The sequence below is a fragment of the Aquila chrysaetos genome, chromosome 4, assembly GCF_900496995.4.
Source record: "Aquila chrysaetos chrysaetos chromosome 4, bAquChr1.4, whole genome shotgun sequence".
NCBI lineage: Eukaryota > Metazoa > Chordata > Aves > Accipitriformes > Accipitridae > Aquila > Aquila chrysaetos.
The window spans coordinates 35410254-35425705 of record NC_044007.1 but is presented as its reverse complement, the minus strand read 5'-3'; the positions used below and the strand labels follow the sequence as shown (position 1 = coordinate 35425705).

Below are 15452 nucleotides of genomic sequence, written 5' to 3'. Positions count from 1 at the left end.
ATTCACATCAGTTGAACTTGCATTTCTGACTGTCTGTACATTTGCACAGACTGATCATCAGGCAATCTAATGGGACAACTCATATGCAGACCTACATGAGTATGAAAATGTTTACAGGAGCAGGACATTTGGTCAGAATTTCTTAATGAACTAGTGGTGTGGATACTCATCTGATATCATTATAAACTGAATGGGTAAAGCTCCTGCAAAAGATAAAGCATGCATCCATTTAAAAGCTGCGGGTGCTCTTTGTTTCTGAATACCATAGTTTAAGGTATCTCAAACCAGAAGTCTGGAATTAGAGGGTATATTTGAAATGTAGCTTTAATTTTTCTCTTGAGGCTTTAATTTGTACTTTAGACTTTGGATTACAGTCTATATTATTTTTGAAGCTTCATGATTAACCTTTAACTTTACTAAAACTCTTCAGTTATCGTGAGTGTTACTATCCTGTTACACACGGCACTGTCCTTAGGCTGCTGATGGAACATATCTTGCCTAAATATCTCAGCAAGTGATAACCTTTGAAACAACTTCTGGCAGGCTGTTACATCAAACTGTTTCATAGCTTCTCATGCTTTATTTCATTAAAAAAGTCTTCAAGCAAATAAGAATATATTCCTTTTTTTTTAATCTTACTTTATTTTAAAATGCTACACTTTTTTATTTAATCAAAACAGTCTTCAGTACCTTTTAATTACTTAGCTTTTTTGTCTAAAGTTGAAGGTTTATTGAAAATAGCCAGTTTACTCCTTATCGCTTTTCTCGTTTTTCAGTCATGATCAGAAACAAGATGTTCCTTAAGATATTTCATAATTTCATAAAATTCTATACTTCCTGTTTTTCCAACTGGTTTCAGTACTGTTCCCTTCATTCCACTGCTTATTTTGTCACATTTCCCAAGTCTCACTATAACTCTGTGCTTGTTATATTGCTGTACGTTCTAGAGGCTATTTAGATATGAAGGGCTCTTGGCTTGTTATCCTAAAAGGCATATCTTGTACACAGAAAATAATCTGCTTCTGAAGTTAACACTTAGCTTGCTACTTTTCCTTTCAGTGACAGTCATTGATATAAAGTATAACTGTGACAATTTTATTTGGTCATTGGCTTAATGCAAGTTATTTTGGGTTTTGACAGGTAAATAAAATCCTGCTGTTTTCTCATGGCTTGCCAACACTGTTAAGATAGGAAGATGTATGTCTAAACATACTAAAACACAGATTCATAAGGCAGATGCAGTATGACCTAAAAAGTGTATTAAAGCAGTCATTCCTCTAGCTGCAGAACTAAGATACATTGCACTTAAAAGGAGCTTGTTGAGGGGAAAGTGTGGACATTCATTGCCACGCTGCTCAGCTGGCTTCTTCAAGAAGCTCCTTTGCTGCTAAAAATGTATTCATTATCTTCCCTCAAGAGTGAAAGTTACTTTCACAGAGCAGCTCCAGCCATATTAAAGCTGTCACCTTTTGCTTTTATTTTTCATATTTCATCATGACTCTGTTACAACATTTGTTAAAGCGGGAAACTGAGAGTCCAAATTGCAAAGTTTCTTTAAAATCCCAAATACTGTTCTTTACTGAACGTTGGTCTTGTATCACTTAACCCTCAGAAACACTTTGACATGAAGAGAAACACAAAGCCATCAGAAATAGGAAGGATGCAGCCAAAATTTTTATTTTTCAGTACACTATACATACTTCTTTTAATCCAGTTAAAAGTCACAGCAAAACAGAGTCTTTGAGTGAAGACGATTAATTTTGACTCTTTCCATCTACATATGTCTCAGGTGTTACCTTTTCTAAATGCAAAATGATTAATTTAAAAGTATAACTTTCCCTTTTAAATGAAAATATATATTGTCCCAAACACAATTTCCTTACACTCTACTAAACACAGACAGGGATGGCTAGAGGCTACAAATCTTTAGGTTCTCCACTGATGCATAAACTAAACAAAAAAGACAACCTTACTTGTTTCAGAAAGCTTTATTAGAATAGGAATCTTTGAAGGCAAACACAAAAGATTCTAATATGTTTAGATTTTATAATGTAAACAACTAATTTAATGCATCACTAGCAATATACAATAGTCGCCATCTTGCAACATGAATGCAAGTAAGAAACTGATGTAATCTGTGAGATATTTCAAAATAATTAATTTGAGAATAAAAGAAGAACTTTTATTGTGTAAACTCTCCCTGTTTGCCTTTTTTAAAAGGATCAGAAAACTGCAGCAGTTGAACCTTTGCTAAATGAAGGTAACAAGCAATCTTTTGAACTGGCCTCTAAATTAAGAACATGTAATTGCCTGAGAAAGGGTATTGGATCGAAAGGGTTTTAAGTGTTACTTATCAGGAGAGTTCCAAAAAACTCCACAAGATCCAGTTTATTTAAATGAGGGCCAAAAAACTTTCAAAGTTTTGCAAATTTTCTCAAAGTAGTTTGACATGTCTAAATTGTGTATTTGCCAGTATGTCAGACTTCTTCTGTGCTAATATTTTTGTTTTGTAAGGGCAAATGGGTCTTTAAGCATTTTTGGGTCAAGCCAACGGTCGATGCCACCTTTTAATTTCCTTAAATCCCTCTCAAACCCATATCTTCTTTCTTAATTATTTCACAGCTTAGAAAATTATAGCAAAAATTCCTTTCCAATTTTTTTCTTTTCTATTATTTTCTCCACAAGCAGGGACAGATACATGGTGACAAAAAAGGTTCTACACACTGATCCCTGTTTATTTTTTATTTAATTTGAAAGAATGATCCTGTTTTCTGGCACACTCCAAAATCAAGCCCCAGGTCCTGCAGTATTATCTGCATTGATGAACTGAGGCACCCTGGGAAGTCCCACTCACATGAACAAAGCTTCATGTACGCCCAGCTGTCCCCTAAACGACTGAGAGTGTATTATTGTACCACTTCGCATAAATGACAATGGGGTATTGAATCAAATATGACAACATAAAAATCTCCTCAATTCATAATTTCATACAGCATGCTGTGCTAGAAAAAATTACCCCAATTATTCAAAACAATGTTAAAGTATGAAATATTTAGGGAGTAGTCTGAAATAGGACTGACTTGCTAAACAGCCTGACATACTGAAGTAATGGCTAAACAGGCTTTATATGATCTCACAAACCAGCTAAAATCTTTATGTTACTGGGATGAGCCTTGTAGCCAGTATCAGCAAAAGGTGTGCTCTTTGTGTAAATGGCTGAGGCATGACGGGTACAGGGACCGCTCAGAGCCCCACTGCTATCAGCATACAGAGAATTGAGCCTTAGACACTTGTCTTACTTTATCAAGCTGCCAGTCTAAGACATTCAGCAACATTAGAGGTATAAACATATGCCAAGATGTCCTTTATGAATCCATGCCATGTAACCAAGTTTTGAAAACCCTGAAGCAAATGTAAAGCTTTTCTATAGACAGCTGAAGACCTGAATGCTGAGGAAGGGAAGCTCTCATTTTGTCTGCAGGTTATGCTTAGAAAAATACACAAGGGAGGAAGAAGACTTTCTGGGTACTGCTGGGGAACACAGTGACTCTAGCTGAACATGTCTTACTACCTTAAATGGCCTTTGTAGCCTGATCTAACAGTCCCTGCTTGGGGTCCATGTGGCAACTTCCAACCATTAGGAGTACATGGCCAGGAGGTTTGAACAATGCCGCCACCAGCTGGATATGTACCGGTGGCAGGGACGGGGCTGGCTGTAGACCAAGGTAAGCATATTCTTCCTGAAAAAATATATATACATTGAAAAAAGCAGTTTTGTATTGGCTAAATCTGCTCCCAGGCTTGGGACAGGTATTCTATAGTTTCAACTGCAAATAACTTTAGAAACTTTGAAGTTATCTGTTATAGTTTGCTTAGCTTTGGCCATTTGTAGTGAAAACCAAAGGGCAAGATTCACTTGATGGTCGATACTGGACTGTGGAAAATCATAGCTTAAGGCTCTTTGACTCCCAAGAGGATCCAAATCCTTCTTTTCACCTTTCAGAACAGCGCCCTAACTGCCATCTTGTGGGATATTACAAATCAAGAACTCTCCCAAACTCTTCTGCTCATGCAGGCCTACTGAGCACACCGTTTATTGAGTCAAAGAAGATGACTGCTCTGTGGTTATCACTTTGTGTTCCTGTGGCTGCCCAGCTGTGCTGCTCTGTAGCATGAGGAGGGTTCCTACAGAGGTTTCATGCTCCTGTGAGGATAGGCATAGAATAAAATTTACATCTTCTGCACTTTGCGTGAGTGGGTGAACCAGTGAGCTTGTAGGTAAAATAATTCATCATCTTTCCCACAAGTTTTGTGAATCTCAGCCGTTTTGCTAGTTTTGCTACAAATGCCCAAGTACAAAACGAATTATTTTTTTTGGCCAGAAGCATTTTTTTCTTTATTTTGGACCAATTTGAACTGTTTTTTTGAGGGGATGAAGGATGAGAGAGAAGATTTTTGACTGCAAAATCAATTATTTGTACAGCCGTAAGGATCTGTGGAAAACTAGGTCTCTCAGTTGCTCTAATGATGGGAAAGAGAAAGAATGAATATGAAGAAATACGTATAAAATTTAAAGTTTAACTTAAGAGTTCACTGTTTTGGTTTTGCTTGATACCTCCATTTTAGTGTTTATTATCTCAAGTCCTGGATCCTTGAGAGAGTGAACTACTTGGAAGCAGTCTTACATTTAGCATATGTGAAGGATCTTGCTGGAATGAAGCATTAGTATTGGAACACAGACGGTCTGTGAGGGCTATGAAATGGAGGACACAAGTACATATGGAGCTTCTGGGGATGCAGGAACTCCTGTATCAAGTGACAATATTACACATTTGATGCTTTGAAGAGAAGGTTTGTTGGTGATTCTTTCCTGTCTCAAACAGTGGGATGTTTTGACTCGATGATCTGAGAAACCCAGTGTGACTACAAAAACCTGTATGTGAAATGAGTTTGGGATACGAGAGAGGAACTTGGAAGCTATGTTAAATGAGTTATAGCAAAGAATATAAACACCTTTTTCCCTGAAGATGCCTGACACTTTCCATCAGGGCATCAATGGCAATCATGTGAAAAAGGAGAGTGAAATCATTTTCCCAGGTACACAATTAGTGATCAAGCTAGGGTAAGTCTTCAGCTCTTTCTTGACGGGCTATTTAAAAAAACATCCGAGGAAGAAAGCAGGATGTTGTTGCACCATGGAAGTCTAGGAACTGAGTCATCTTAGCGCTCCTAAACATAGCTCCACAGCTTCCTCATGATCAGCAGAGATCCAGACCTTTAATGTACTGATCTGTGTTACAGGTAGCGCAGTTAAGAGAGTAACTCTAGAACTGAACTTTAAATTGGAGAGGAACTTGCCACAATCCACACTGAGCATGCATGCATGACTACTTTCATACTCTTCCCATTACTTGACAAAACTATTGCTTTGTTCCTCTAGTAATCCTACCTCTGCCCAGAATAGACGCGAGTTTGCCTACAACAGACTGAGAAAACTGCTTCAGCAGTAAAAACATGGGCCAAACTACATACAGATGAGTGCGTTATGTAGACACAACACATGACAGGAGTTTGCTGTGGGAATGTGGTGCTGGAAGACAGTCCAAGTTTACAGAAGTGCTTAGACTAGCCCACCACCAGGGCTGGTTATGTTGTGTAGACCTATCTCAAAAAGAAGAAGGAAAAGTCATTTAAACTCTGAGCAGATAGTCAGGGGAAAATTGTACCAATTTGATGAAACTAAAGTGGTGACAGAGAGGAGTGCTCAGTTTTGTTATCCCACTGTATTTCACAGTACATAAGCTTGGCTATTCCCCTGCAATTACTTACAAAACCCGACCTCCTTCATTTCCCTTTAAGTCTATTGTTGGAACATTTATTATGAGATCCTGGCTTCTTGAAATGAATCCTTGAAATGAAGGGGTGTAGGATGTCAAATTTAGTTTCTACTTGCACTGTGTAGATCCACGGGTTGTGTGATGATTATGCAAACAAAAAACTATGAAACTTTGTACTAGGTGAATGCATAATGCCAGCCATGTGATATTATTTCAAGAGAAGTGGAAAAATTAGGTGGCAAACGCAATTTTGGCAAAAGCACAGTTCTTCAGATGCAACATGTGCAAATCATTATTTTGTCTTGTAGAAAGGTTAAGGAAATGTATTTTGAAATAGCAATTATATAATTAGTGTGTTAAGCAACTTCATTGAATGACAAGTGATTAAACACATATCAACAAACAGACATAGCATTACTTTGATTAGTGTGTGGAAAATGCCACAGAATAACTCTGGCAAGTACAGGGTGGGCAACAAAGTTGAGTGTACGTTTTGGTAATACCTTTCCTTGTCTAAAATGGAGGCGCCTGCAAAATAGGCAACTGGGTTTTGACCAAGTGTTAGTTTTAATTCATAAGGTTTGAAAGGCTTTACCAGTCCTAGAAATTAAAATGAGTGTAGCTATTAAAATGAAAATGCTGCCTGTCAGGGGTCAAGATGAAAAATCCAAATCCTTGTTGATCCCAACTGCAAGACAAGCTACTAGGGGATTCTCCTTCCACTTCATTTTTGCCTCTATCTCTGTCACTAGTAGGTGTATGTCTATCCATTTTTAACTGTTGAGTAGGAGAAGAACCTACCTCTGTTGTCTTCCCTCTGTTTTTTTCCTGCTAGGGAAAAAGCTGTTAGATTTCTTGATACTGCAAGTGGGCTGAATCTCTTGCTGCAGTGTGACAAGGCAGAAAACTGACACTTTTAGCTTTTTCAAACTTCTCCAATACCTTTCCCTTTTAAGCTTCTTCCCTAACAGCCACAGCAGCAAGAAAATTCAAGATTTTTACATTTCACTGTTGGCCAGCTGAGCCTAAAGTAACAGCAAAACAAAACAAACCAGAAACAGATTGCAAACTAAGGACAGCGAATAGCTGGCCTGTGGTCCATGGAAGGTTGGCTCACTGTGTGTTGTTAATGCCTTTCTTTTCACTTCCACATGCTACACTGCAGTGAAAGCCTGCTAAGGTATTTTAATGCAAACAGCTACTAAGGGTGCCATTCCAAAACAGCTAAACTTCTCTAGGTCAGGGCTACTACGATCCTGCTCTTCCTCCCTCCTTCCGTGTGCATGCCTGTTCTCTTCTTTATGCCAGATCATGCTACTACACAGTGAACAGGTTTAAGGGTACTAAACAAGACAAACTTTTCTACAACAAAATCACTTCTATGAGCAAATCACTTTTCTGTACAGTTAATTTTTGCCTTATCCTCTTCAAGTAACATTTTACAAGGTGGGTAAGCTGATCTAATAGCTTGCTGCTGTGGAAGGCGATGGCTCCCCCTCCTCTACTCTTGGCTGGCAGTCCTGATGTCTCCCTTGTTTCAGCTCTGGTACTCATCTAATGGGACGAGTCAACGCGAAGGAACAACGAAGGTAGAGTCTCCCACCTTGAAAATACTCAAAAGCTGCCTGGACACAGGCCTGGGCAGCCTGCTCTGGGTGGCCCTGCTTGAGCAGGGGGGTTGGACCAGATGACCTCCGGAGGTACCTTCTCACCCCAACCATTCTGGGATTCTGTGAACCTCACCACTCTTGTGAAACCTCACCATTTTTTTTTTCCATTTCACCATTATTTTTTTTCCAACAGAGGAGGAAACAGTCCCCAAAACATACATGGTCCTTGTTTGTCATCACTTACAGGCCAAGCATGTAAGATACCCAGAGACTGCAACAGTAGCATTTCACACCCTGCTGAGATTACTGTGTAAACAAACATGCCTACACAGAGAACTGAAAAATCTTATTCTGCATCTTCAGCGAGAGGCAGTCACATTGGGAAGCTACTCAGGAAGCTCTGAATGAGAGCACTGAAAGGGTCTGGCAGGGAGATAGCTGTGCCCTGGTTTACATTCTGTTCCCATTTGGCAGTTAATTAGTAACTCACTTTTTGAAAATGAAAGATTACACATCCTGAACAAATACAAACGTTTGATCTCGGGCTCATCAAGGAAAACTTCAGCAGCTGCCAGGGAAAAGCAAATGTTCTGTCACGTACATCCAGACTGAGATAATGCGAAACAGAAGATGAAGAATACGGAGAGAATGTACCAATGCTTCCACACACAGTCGTGGGGAGCACAGCAGATGAGGGAAAAGTACCAAATAGCAGACAACAACCTAGTGAGCCTAACTGAAACCTGATGGGGTGACTCCTGACTGCAATGTCAACCTAAGAGGTGGAACTTTCCCGACACAACAAGAGAAGAGTGAAGCATGGTGCTATATATCAAAAGCAGTTTATATTTCTGTCCCACGTGAACTGTCTCTTTTGGAGCACCAGGCACTCAGCTGGGCCCATGCCTGACCCACCCTGAAGGTTACGGAGTCGTCAAGAAGGCAACAGCCAGCCAGATCACACCGGCAGGAGAAGGAGACCTAGCTGCGTGAGATGTTTTTACAAGATTAGGTAGGAGTCCTGATGCTGAAGGGGCTGTGATGGAATTGACAAGCTTTGGGAAAACTGCTAGAAGATTCTTACGCAGTCAAACTAAACTTTTCTCATTTTATTGAAGAAGCCGCCCCAAAGAAATGAGAACTGCATTTACAGTAAATCAGGTAGAAATGAGCTGACAAGTGAAGCACATAACACCAGCCAAAAAAAGGAATACATGTGTTTTTTAAAGAAAATCTTAACATTTTATCATTTTTTGGCTATGTCCAGGACACAAACACTCACTGTGAAGTAAATCTGAATATCTAGAAAATACTAATTTTTCCCTAGAACACAACTAGTTTTAAGCAGGAATTAATCCAGTGTCCAGTAAATAATCTTTTTTTTCTGATGTGGAAAGGTATCTTAACAAACAACCCAATCCCATTCAACTTTTTTGGTTACAGCATTGGACAAATTTTCAGCCTCTGCATACTCACTGACTACACCATTAGTTGTTTGGGCTTTGTTTTTCTTACAGGTAAGTCAGTCAGTGATGCTGGCTGGCATAAATTCCCTAAATGCTGCCTCCCAAGCATGCTCTACAAACAATCTCAGACCATAACAAATACAGAGATTTGGACCTTCATATGTATTATGTGTTTGCTGTTACAAGGTAAAGTTCTTCTTAAACCTTAAGTTTCAATGCTTCAAGCACCTTCCCTCAAGCCTGTCACCCATCTCCAAGGTCTTTTGTCCCTAGAGAACTACCTCCACCTTTGCTGTATTCAAGTGACATCAGGAGCTGCTCTGGGCATCACCGGAATCCATTAAGCCTGCCCAGAAATGCCTGTTTGCAGGCTGACAGTGATGGTTTGCTACATACCACATTTCAGTTTGCTTGTCACTGCTGTCTGTCAAGCTTTCCAGCAGCAATTTCTGAAACTGCTGAGCATGCCATCTTCCTTTCAGTACAGTCCCTCCCTGTTGCACTCTCTTATCAAGTCTATCTCATCAGTAGCTCTTCCACTTCTACAATTTCTGTCCCTGCTTATTCTCTTTCAAGCTATTTATATACTTGAAAATAAAAGTGATAATATATAACATTATACAATTGATATGTGTCCTAGAAAATAAAAGTATTCTATTTTATGCATTGTAAAGTGTAGGAGAATTCTAAAAACATGGTCTAATATACATCACCAATATAATAGATGGGACTAAGAAAGCATGGACTAAAAATATGTGTAAGACATTCGTTGTCAGCACCTTAACAGCACATCTTATTGGGACTATTGAGTGAAGTAAACAGCAGAAGACAGCAATAAATAAAATGGGCAGTATTGCCAGCTCCAAAAACCACCCATATGTTAAAACCTCCAAAGTCATCAAAAACTATTAAAGTAATGAGACTTTAAGAAAATGCACTGGTCTTTGATCTGTCTCCTGAAATTTAAGTAGAGAACTGATCATGCCTTAATGAACATCAAGATACTGGGGGTTAAAAACTCAGTTGTACAGGCAGAGTACTCCATGGCAAGCATTCAAAAATCTCAAAATGGGCCCAATCTGTTCTTCCTCATCACCAGGACTGACTTTAAAGTAATTTTATTAAAAAATGAATGTTCATACTTTCAATTTGCCTGCTGATCAGCAAGCCTTAAGAATGCACTCAAGATGTTTTTTTCCAGGGTTTTCATCACAGCTATGACAACCACTAGGGTATGCTACCCCTGAAGCAGAGCTCTACAGTCATTTAGAGCTGAAGCATTCAGAAAAACAGTGATTATTACAAAGCCACTAAAGATGGTAACATTGCAAGCTTCCAAAATATACATGCAAACATGGAAGCTGAGTTTGACACTGGCTTGTTCAAGACGTAGCAGAAGTGTCACTTCTTAGACTGAAACTATGTGACAGGCCACCTTCTATGACACCGGCTGTCAAATTTAACCTAGCTACCATTACAGCGAGTCCAATAATTTGTGTTGAGTGAAGTAAATCTCCAACAACTTTATGGTATTGGCTAGAGTTCTTTAGGGGAAACAGAAATCTCTATTTCCTTCAACAGTTTGCTCTGATAGCATTACATCTTCTAACTAAAAGTTCTTGGTATGTCTGTGCTCAAGACTTCAAGGAGCTCTTCATATAACTCAGTTCGCTAAAGTTGAAAGATATTTGTATCAGTAACAAGCAATTCAGTATTCAATACTCTGAGAAGCTAAGCAGGGAGAACTCTAAGACTTTCAGACTAAGCAGTAGAGAAGACATCTTTATTCATTTTGGTGGGGTTTTTGAGCACCCTCTTCCACTTAGCTCTAACTTCCTCTCTACCCCACTTCTGGGCCTTCAGACACCCAGTCCCCCTTTTCCCTGCACCTTTTTAGTTTTCTGCTCCATTCCACCAATTTTTGCTTATATACCCTCCTATCTTTGAATTTCTCCCTTTTCTGTCTCCCACTCCTCGTACCTTGAACTTTCTTACTGATACAAATAGAACAACTACCTGGACTTCCTTTCTGTTACTTTATATCACCCACATTTAATTCATTCCTCAGCTTCACACTGTACGCCTAACGTCCATCATAAGCTCTGAGAATAGGTTGTCTCTAGTACCACAACAAGGTAAAAAATGCCAGGATTCATTACCATTAAGGACAAACTCAAGTTTGCTTGAGAAAGCCACTAGAAAGTGGTGACCATTTTAACTAAAAGCTGCTTGTAGCTAAATTCTACTGAAAAAAACTAAGAATAGTGGCCATTAAGGAAAGAGAAATTTACAGTTATAGTCAGACACTGGGAAACAGAAAATAGGAAAATAAATCATTCAGGAAAAAAATATTCTGAAACCCATTAAATTTCTACTAAAGAGGTTAGCATACCTGAATGCAAAACCCAACAAAACATGTGGCAGGCTAGACTGCAGTGATACTTTAGGAATGTTTCCCTTTTTTACTGTTTGCCAAAAGAAAAATGAAAGACCAGCAATTGCTTCCAAAATACTGCTTCATGACCAAATGAGATAGGCCTTGTCAATCACACATTTGAAATACACACTAATTAGTGTACCAGAATGAAATGTTTATTTTAATCTGAAATTGCTCAAATGAAGTATGTGGGGAAAAAAATTAAACTCATTAAAATCACAAGCTAAACCAATCTAAAGAATGAAAACTCCCTACAGAGTATAGGAAAAGAGTAAGTGACATGAAAAACTGCTGTGTCAAGTCTTGGCATATTTGAAAAAGCAAGATAATATACTTATATAGGATTGTAACCACACTGGTATCTGCTGGGTAACAAATTCCCCACTGGATGTGCATGGAGAGATATATTACAAGACAAGCCCAGTCTAAAAGGTAGACTATAGTGCTGGAGATCCCATAGGGAACCTGTTTTTCTTCTTCTTTTTTTTTTTTTTTTCATTTCTCTTTCTTTTTTTGATCCAGGTGTGTGGTCAGCTGTGGTTCTTCTGCCACAATATAGTGACAAATCTGTTATACAGCTTTTTTATTAGGTATTCTCACACAACAGATTCCACCACTTTCCCACAAACTATTCCAGAGTCTCATTCAGACAATTTTGCATTAAAAAAACCTAAAAATTGTAGAATCTATATTTTAGAATGAACCTGAGAAAATTTATCTTCATAAGCACAGAAGTGGACAGATCTTGAAGTCAAACTATGTCAGGCCTCATAACTGACACAAATCAACACGCCTCCATTGAAATCACAGGCTTGCAGTTGACTAGTCCACCCTAACTACCATACAATACAAAAGAGATGATTTAAAAGTAACAGGTTGCATAAATTAAAGAAGAGTTTCTAGAATTTAAGTTTTATAGCATATGGCTATGTTGCACTTATTTAATTTGAAACGTTAAAATGTGGATAATTCAGCTTAACAAAGGTACAGCAGTTCTGTCTCCTACTTTTATAAGAAGAATAACTGTTTCAAATAAACCTGCTGTGAGGAAAATTGTAGAAAAACAAGCAAAATCATACCAATCACACAGGAACAAGAAAGAAAAGGGGATTTTTTTTTTCAGTTAGTCCATTAAGAGCTCTAATTTTGTCGTTAATTAATTAATTCCAGTGCCTGACAAACACTTGATGTGCTTTCTGTTTGTTTGCTAATGATTCATTTTTTCTCTGTTTTTTTCAGGTGATGTCAAATAATGCTTCAATCCAGTCCTGCCATCCCCCTTATCAAACACAACCACTCAATAGCATCCTTCTTCCCCAGAAAGTGGAATTCCTTTGATATTTAGGAAGGGTACGAGCAGAAATTTGTGAATCCTGTCCAGTATGTGGATCTATTCTGTGACCCACCGGTTGGCACTTGGCTTTTAGATGATTATTTTCTTTTGCTCTCAGCTCAGGTGAAATATTTGCACAACTGATGCGGGTTCAGTAACGCAACAACCATGCCATCATGCAATGACAAAACATTTTTCTTTCCTTTTTAAGAACCCTGTGGAAAATTACATAACTAAAAGCAATGATGAACATTTTTGAAACTTCAAATTGAAGCAAGATTAGGAAATTCTAGCTACACAATGACCCAAGCAAATGTAGTTCTACCTATTTGTGCACAGGCTAGGATACAACCTTTATCTATGTGATTTTATGCATTATTTTTTTTCCTCCCAATAGAATGTCCTGTTTGAAGCATTGGACGGGTACACTTGGGATCAAACTAATGCTGCACATAATCTGGAATTTCCTAATTTCTAGGTGCTTGACTTTGCAGGCTTAATAACACTTTTTCATTTAGATGTCTTAAATATATAATTATTCAGGTCGCTTAAATGTGCTTTTTGCTTACAAAGTCTTTTTTCTGTTTACATATCACACTGTAGCCTAAATAAATGCTAAGACAAAGGCCAAGCTGGCTGGTAGCCCAGAATGTAGTTGTTACCAAATTGACAGGGACCACCTTAAATTCATTGAAATGTCTAAATATTGTATTTGAGTTATAACTAAAGGCGATCTTTACTGAAAGAAAAACAGAGCAACTTTAGAACAGCATAAACAAGTTGCTGGATGAGATGAGAATTGAATGTCGAAGTATGGTCTGACTTACCACAGCTCTCCATTACTGTAAAACACCAAACACTTAAGGACAGGAAGTATCCTCATGTTACCATGTAAATAACTAATGGGCTTAGTTTATGTTAACAACTAACTCAGAAACTTCCAATGAAAAAAACCCACCAATCGAAAATGTGGCTAAGAGCGTCTGAAACTTTTCCCCAAAAGTAACTAATTCTGATAATTCTTAACATGACTTTTCCTTTTTCCTTAGAGAATCTTTCATAGAGTCTGATAAAATGTACGGTAAATGTGAACACAGTACAATTTAAAGATGGCCTGCAAAGGCAAATAAAAATGGTACTTTTTCCAGTCTACTGAAGATCTGAAAGGTGCAAGGTTTGGTTTAAAGTTTTGTTCTATTTGTTTCCTTTTTGCTTTTAAAACTTTTGGAGTATCAAAGTCTTGTCTTGCTTTTATACATAAGAGTGTTGGAGGACAAGATGACCAGAATTGAAGTCCCCCTCAGTTCCCATCTGAAGCAGCAGGGTGATGAGTGATTAACATTGAGATTTTTTTTCCTCCTGGCTTTTCGCCAGAGGCTTGAATTAAACATTTTAAGAACAGCCAAACAAAATGGAAGTTTTACACAGTCTGATTAAAAATCCCTTTCCCCTCTCAGATGCCAGTTTCTTGTGACAGATGATGGCTAGAGATGATGGCTTCATCTCCCTGCTTTCCCAGCTACCCGTAATCTTCTAGTAAAAATAGGATAGACAAGACCTGATACATACATAAAATCACACAAAATCTTTGCAGAAACCTCACTTTAAAACCAAAGCAAGCTCTTCAGGCTTTCCTAATATGTCTTAAAAATATGTAAAAGGCAATATAGTTTTGTCTCCTTTTCAGGTCACTCTTAAGATCTAATCAGGATTTTACTATGGCAAGATAGGCAAATCCCAGTGACAAGAACATGCCATATGAAAAGCACAAGTTGTGTTGAAATTTAAAATTTACTAATACTGACATTCTGGCCTTACTAGATATTAATATAATTATAAGAGTGTGGGGTGAAGGTATTATACCTGGTCATGGCTGGCTTCAATGGAGCTTCCGATACCTTGGAAAGTCATCTGCACAGGAGACAGTGTCAAACAGGTCATACACTCTTTGCCATTTTGTCTATCACTGTAGTGTACCTATAACAGAATAACATACGTAATCTGCTAAACACCAGGTTTGTACAAGGGAGTCATGCTAAAATACTGTCCCTTTTCAACAAGTTTGTAAGAAGAATTCCAAACATTTACATTGAATTCATCTTTAATATAAAACAAGGAGTGTGTAAAATATTCTAGGTAGTCAAATACTGAACTAGGGCCAAATTTTCTGTGATATGTCTGTTAGGTAGTTTTTAAAGTGCTGTGTTCTTCAGTTTCTGAGACCTTTGAGACTGAATTCAAGATGCTGTATCTATACAACTATAAGAATCCAGTTTCAAGTTATAGTTTCCAGCCTAGATGTCATTTTTAACAGCATTTTGTAGCTTAGTTATAAAACATCCATGTAAATCATTATACCTCCAAAACCTTGGCAATAGTATTTTAAATTTTTTAATTGTAATTCCATTTCTACTACACTCCACTAACTCTTTTGACATGGCTAATGTTGTATATTTGAATTTGATTTTGTAATTAAATCAAAATGACAGATAAAATGGAGAAGAATTCACATTCTTCTTGAGATGTCTAGGATATCCTTTTCTAAGAGTAATCAATTCCCTACTGATGTCAAGATGTGAATGTTGAACCTGAATCTTGCATGAAATACAGACTAAGATAGTGTTTCTATTTGAATTATTCTCCTTGTCTTCAGGTTCCTTTCAGACAGTTCTTAAATCCCCTAAAGAAAGGATGGATTTTGATATGTTGGGACAAAATGAAATTAAATGTTGCCAGTGTTTCATTATTAAGAACAGGTTGCCACTCATG

General features: G+C 37.9%; 1 protein-coding gene across 6 annotated transcripts in view; it reads right to left on the bottom strand.

Moving 5' to 3' along the window:
* STAU2 (staufen double-stranded RNA binding protein 2) overlaps positions 1-15452 on the bottom strand; it is a 176565-nt gene that overhangs the window by 47933 nt on the left and 113180 nt on the right. For 4 of the 6 annotated variants that reach the window (XR_003922902.1, XM_030010781.2, XM_030010783.1 and 1 more), the window contains one exon: positions 14547-14660. The exons of 1 other annotated variant lie outside the window; for it this stretch is intronic. Coding sequence is in view for 4 of the 5 variants with exons in the window: in XM_030010781.2 (XP_029866641.1) it covers positions 14547-14660 (114 nt within the window). In the remaining variant the exon portion in view is untranslated. Of the gene's footprint in view, positions 1-1652; positions 4934-14546; positions 14661-15452 lie in introns of those variants that run through there. One more of the 6 variants, XM_030010782.1, reaches the window with a different exon arrangement.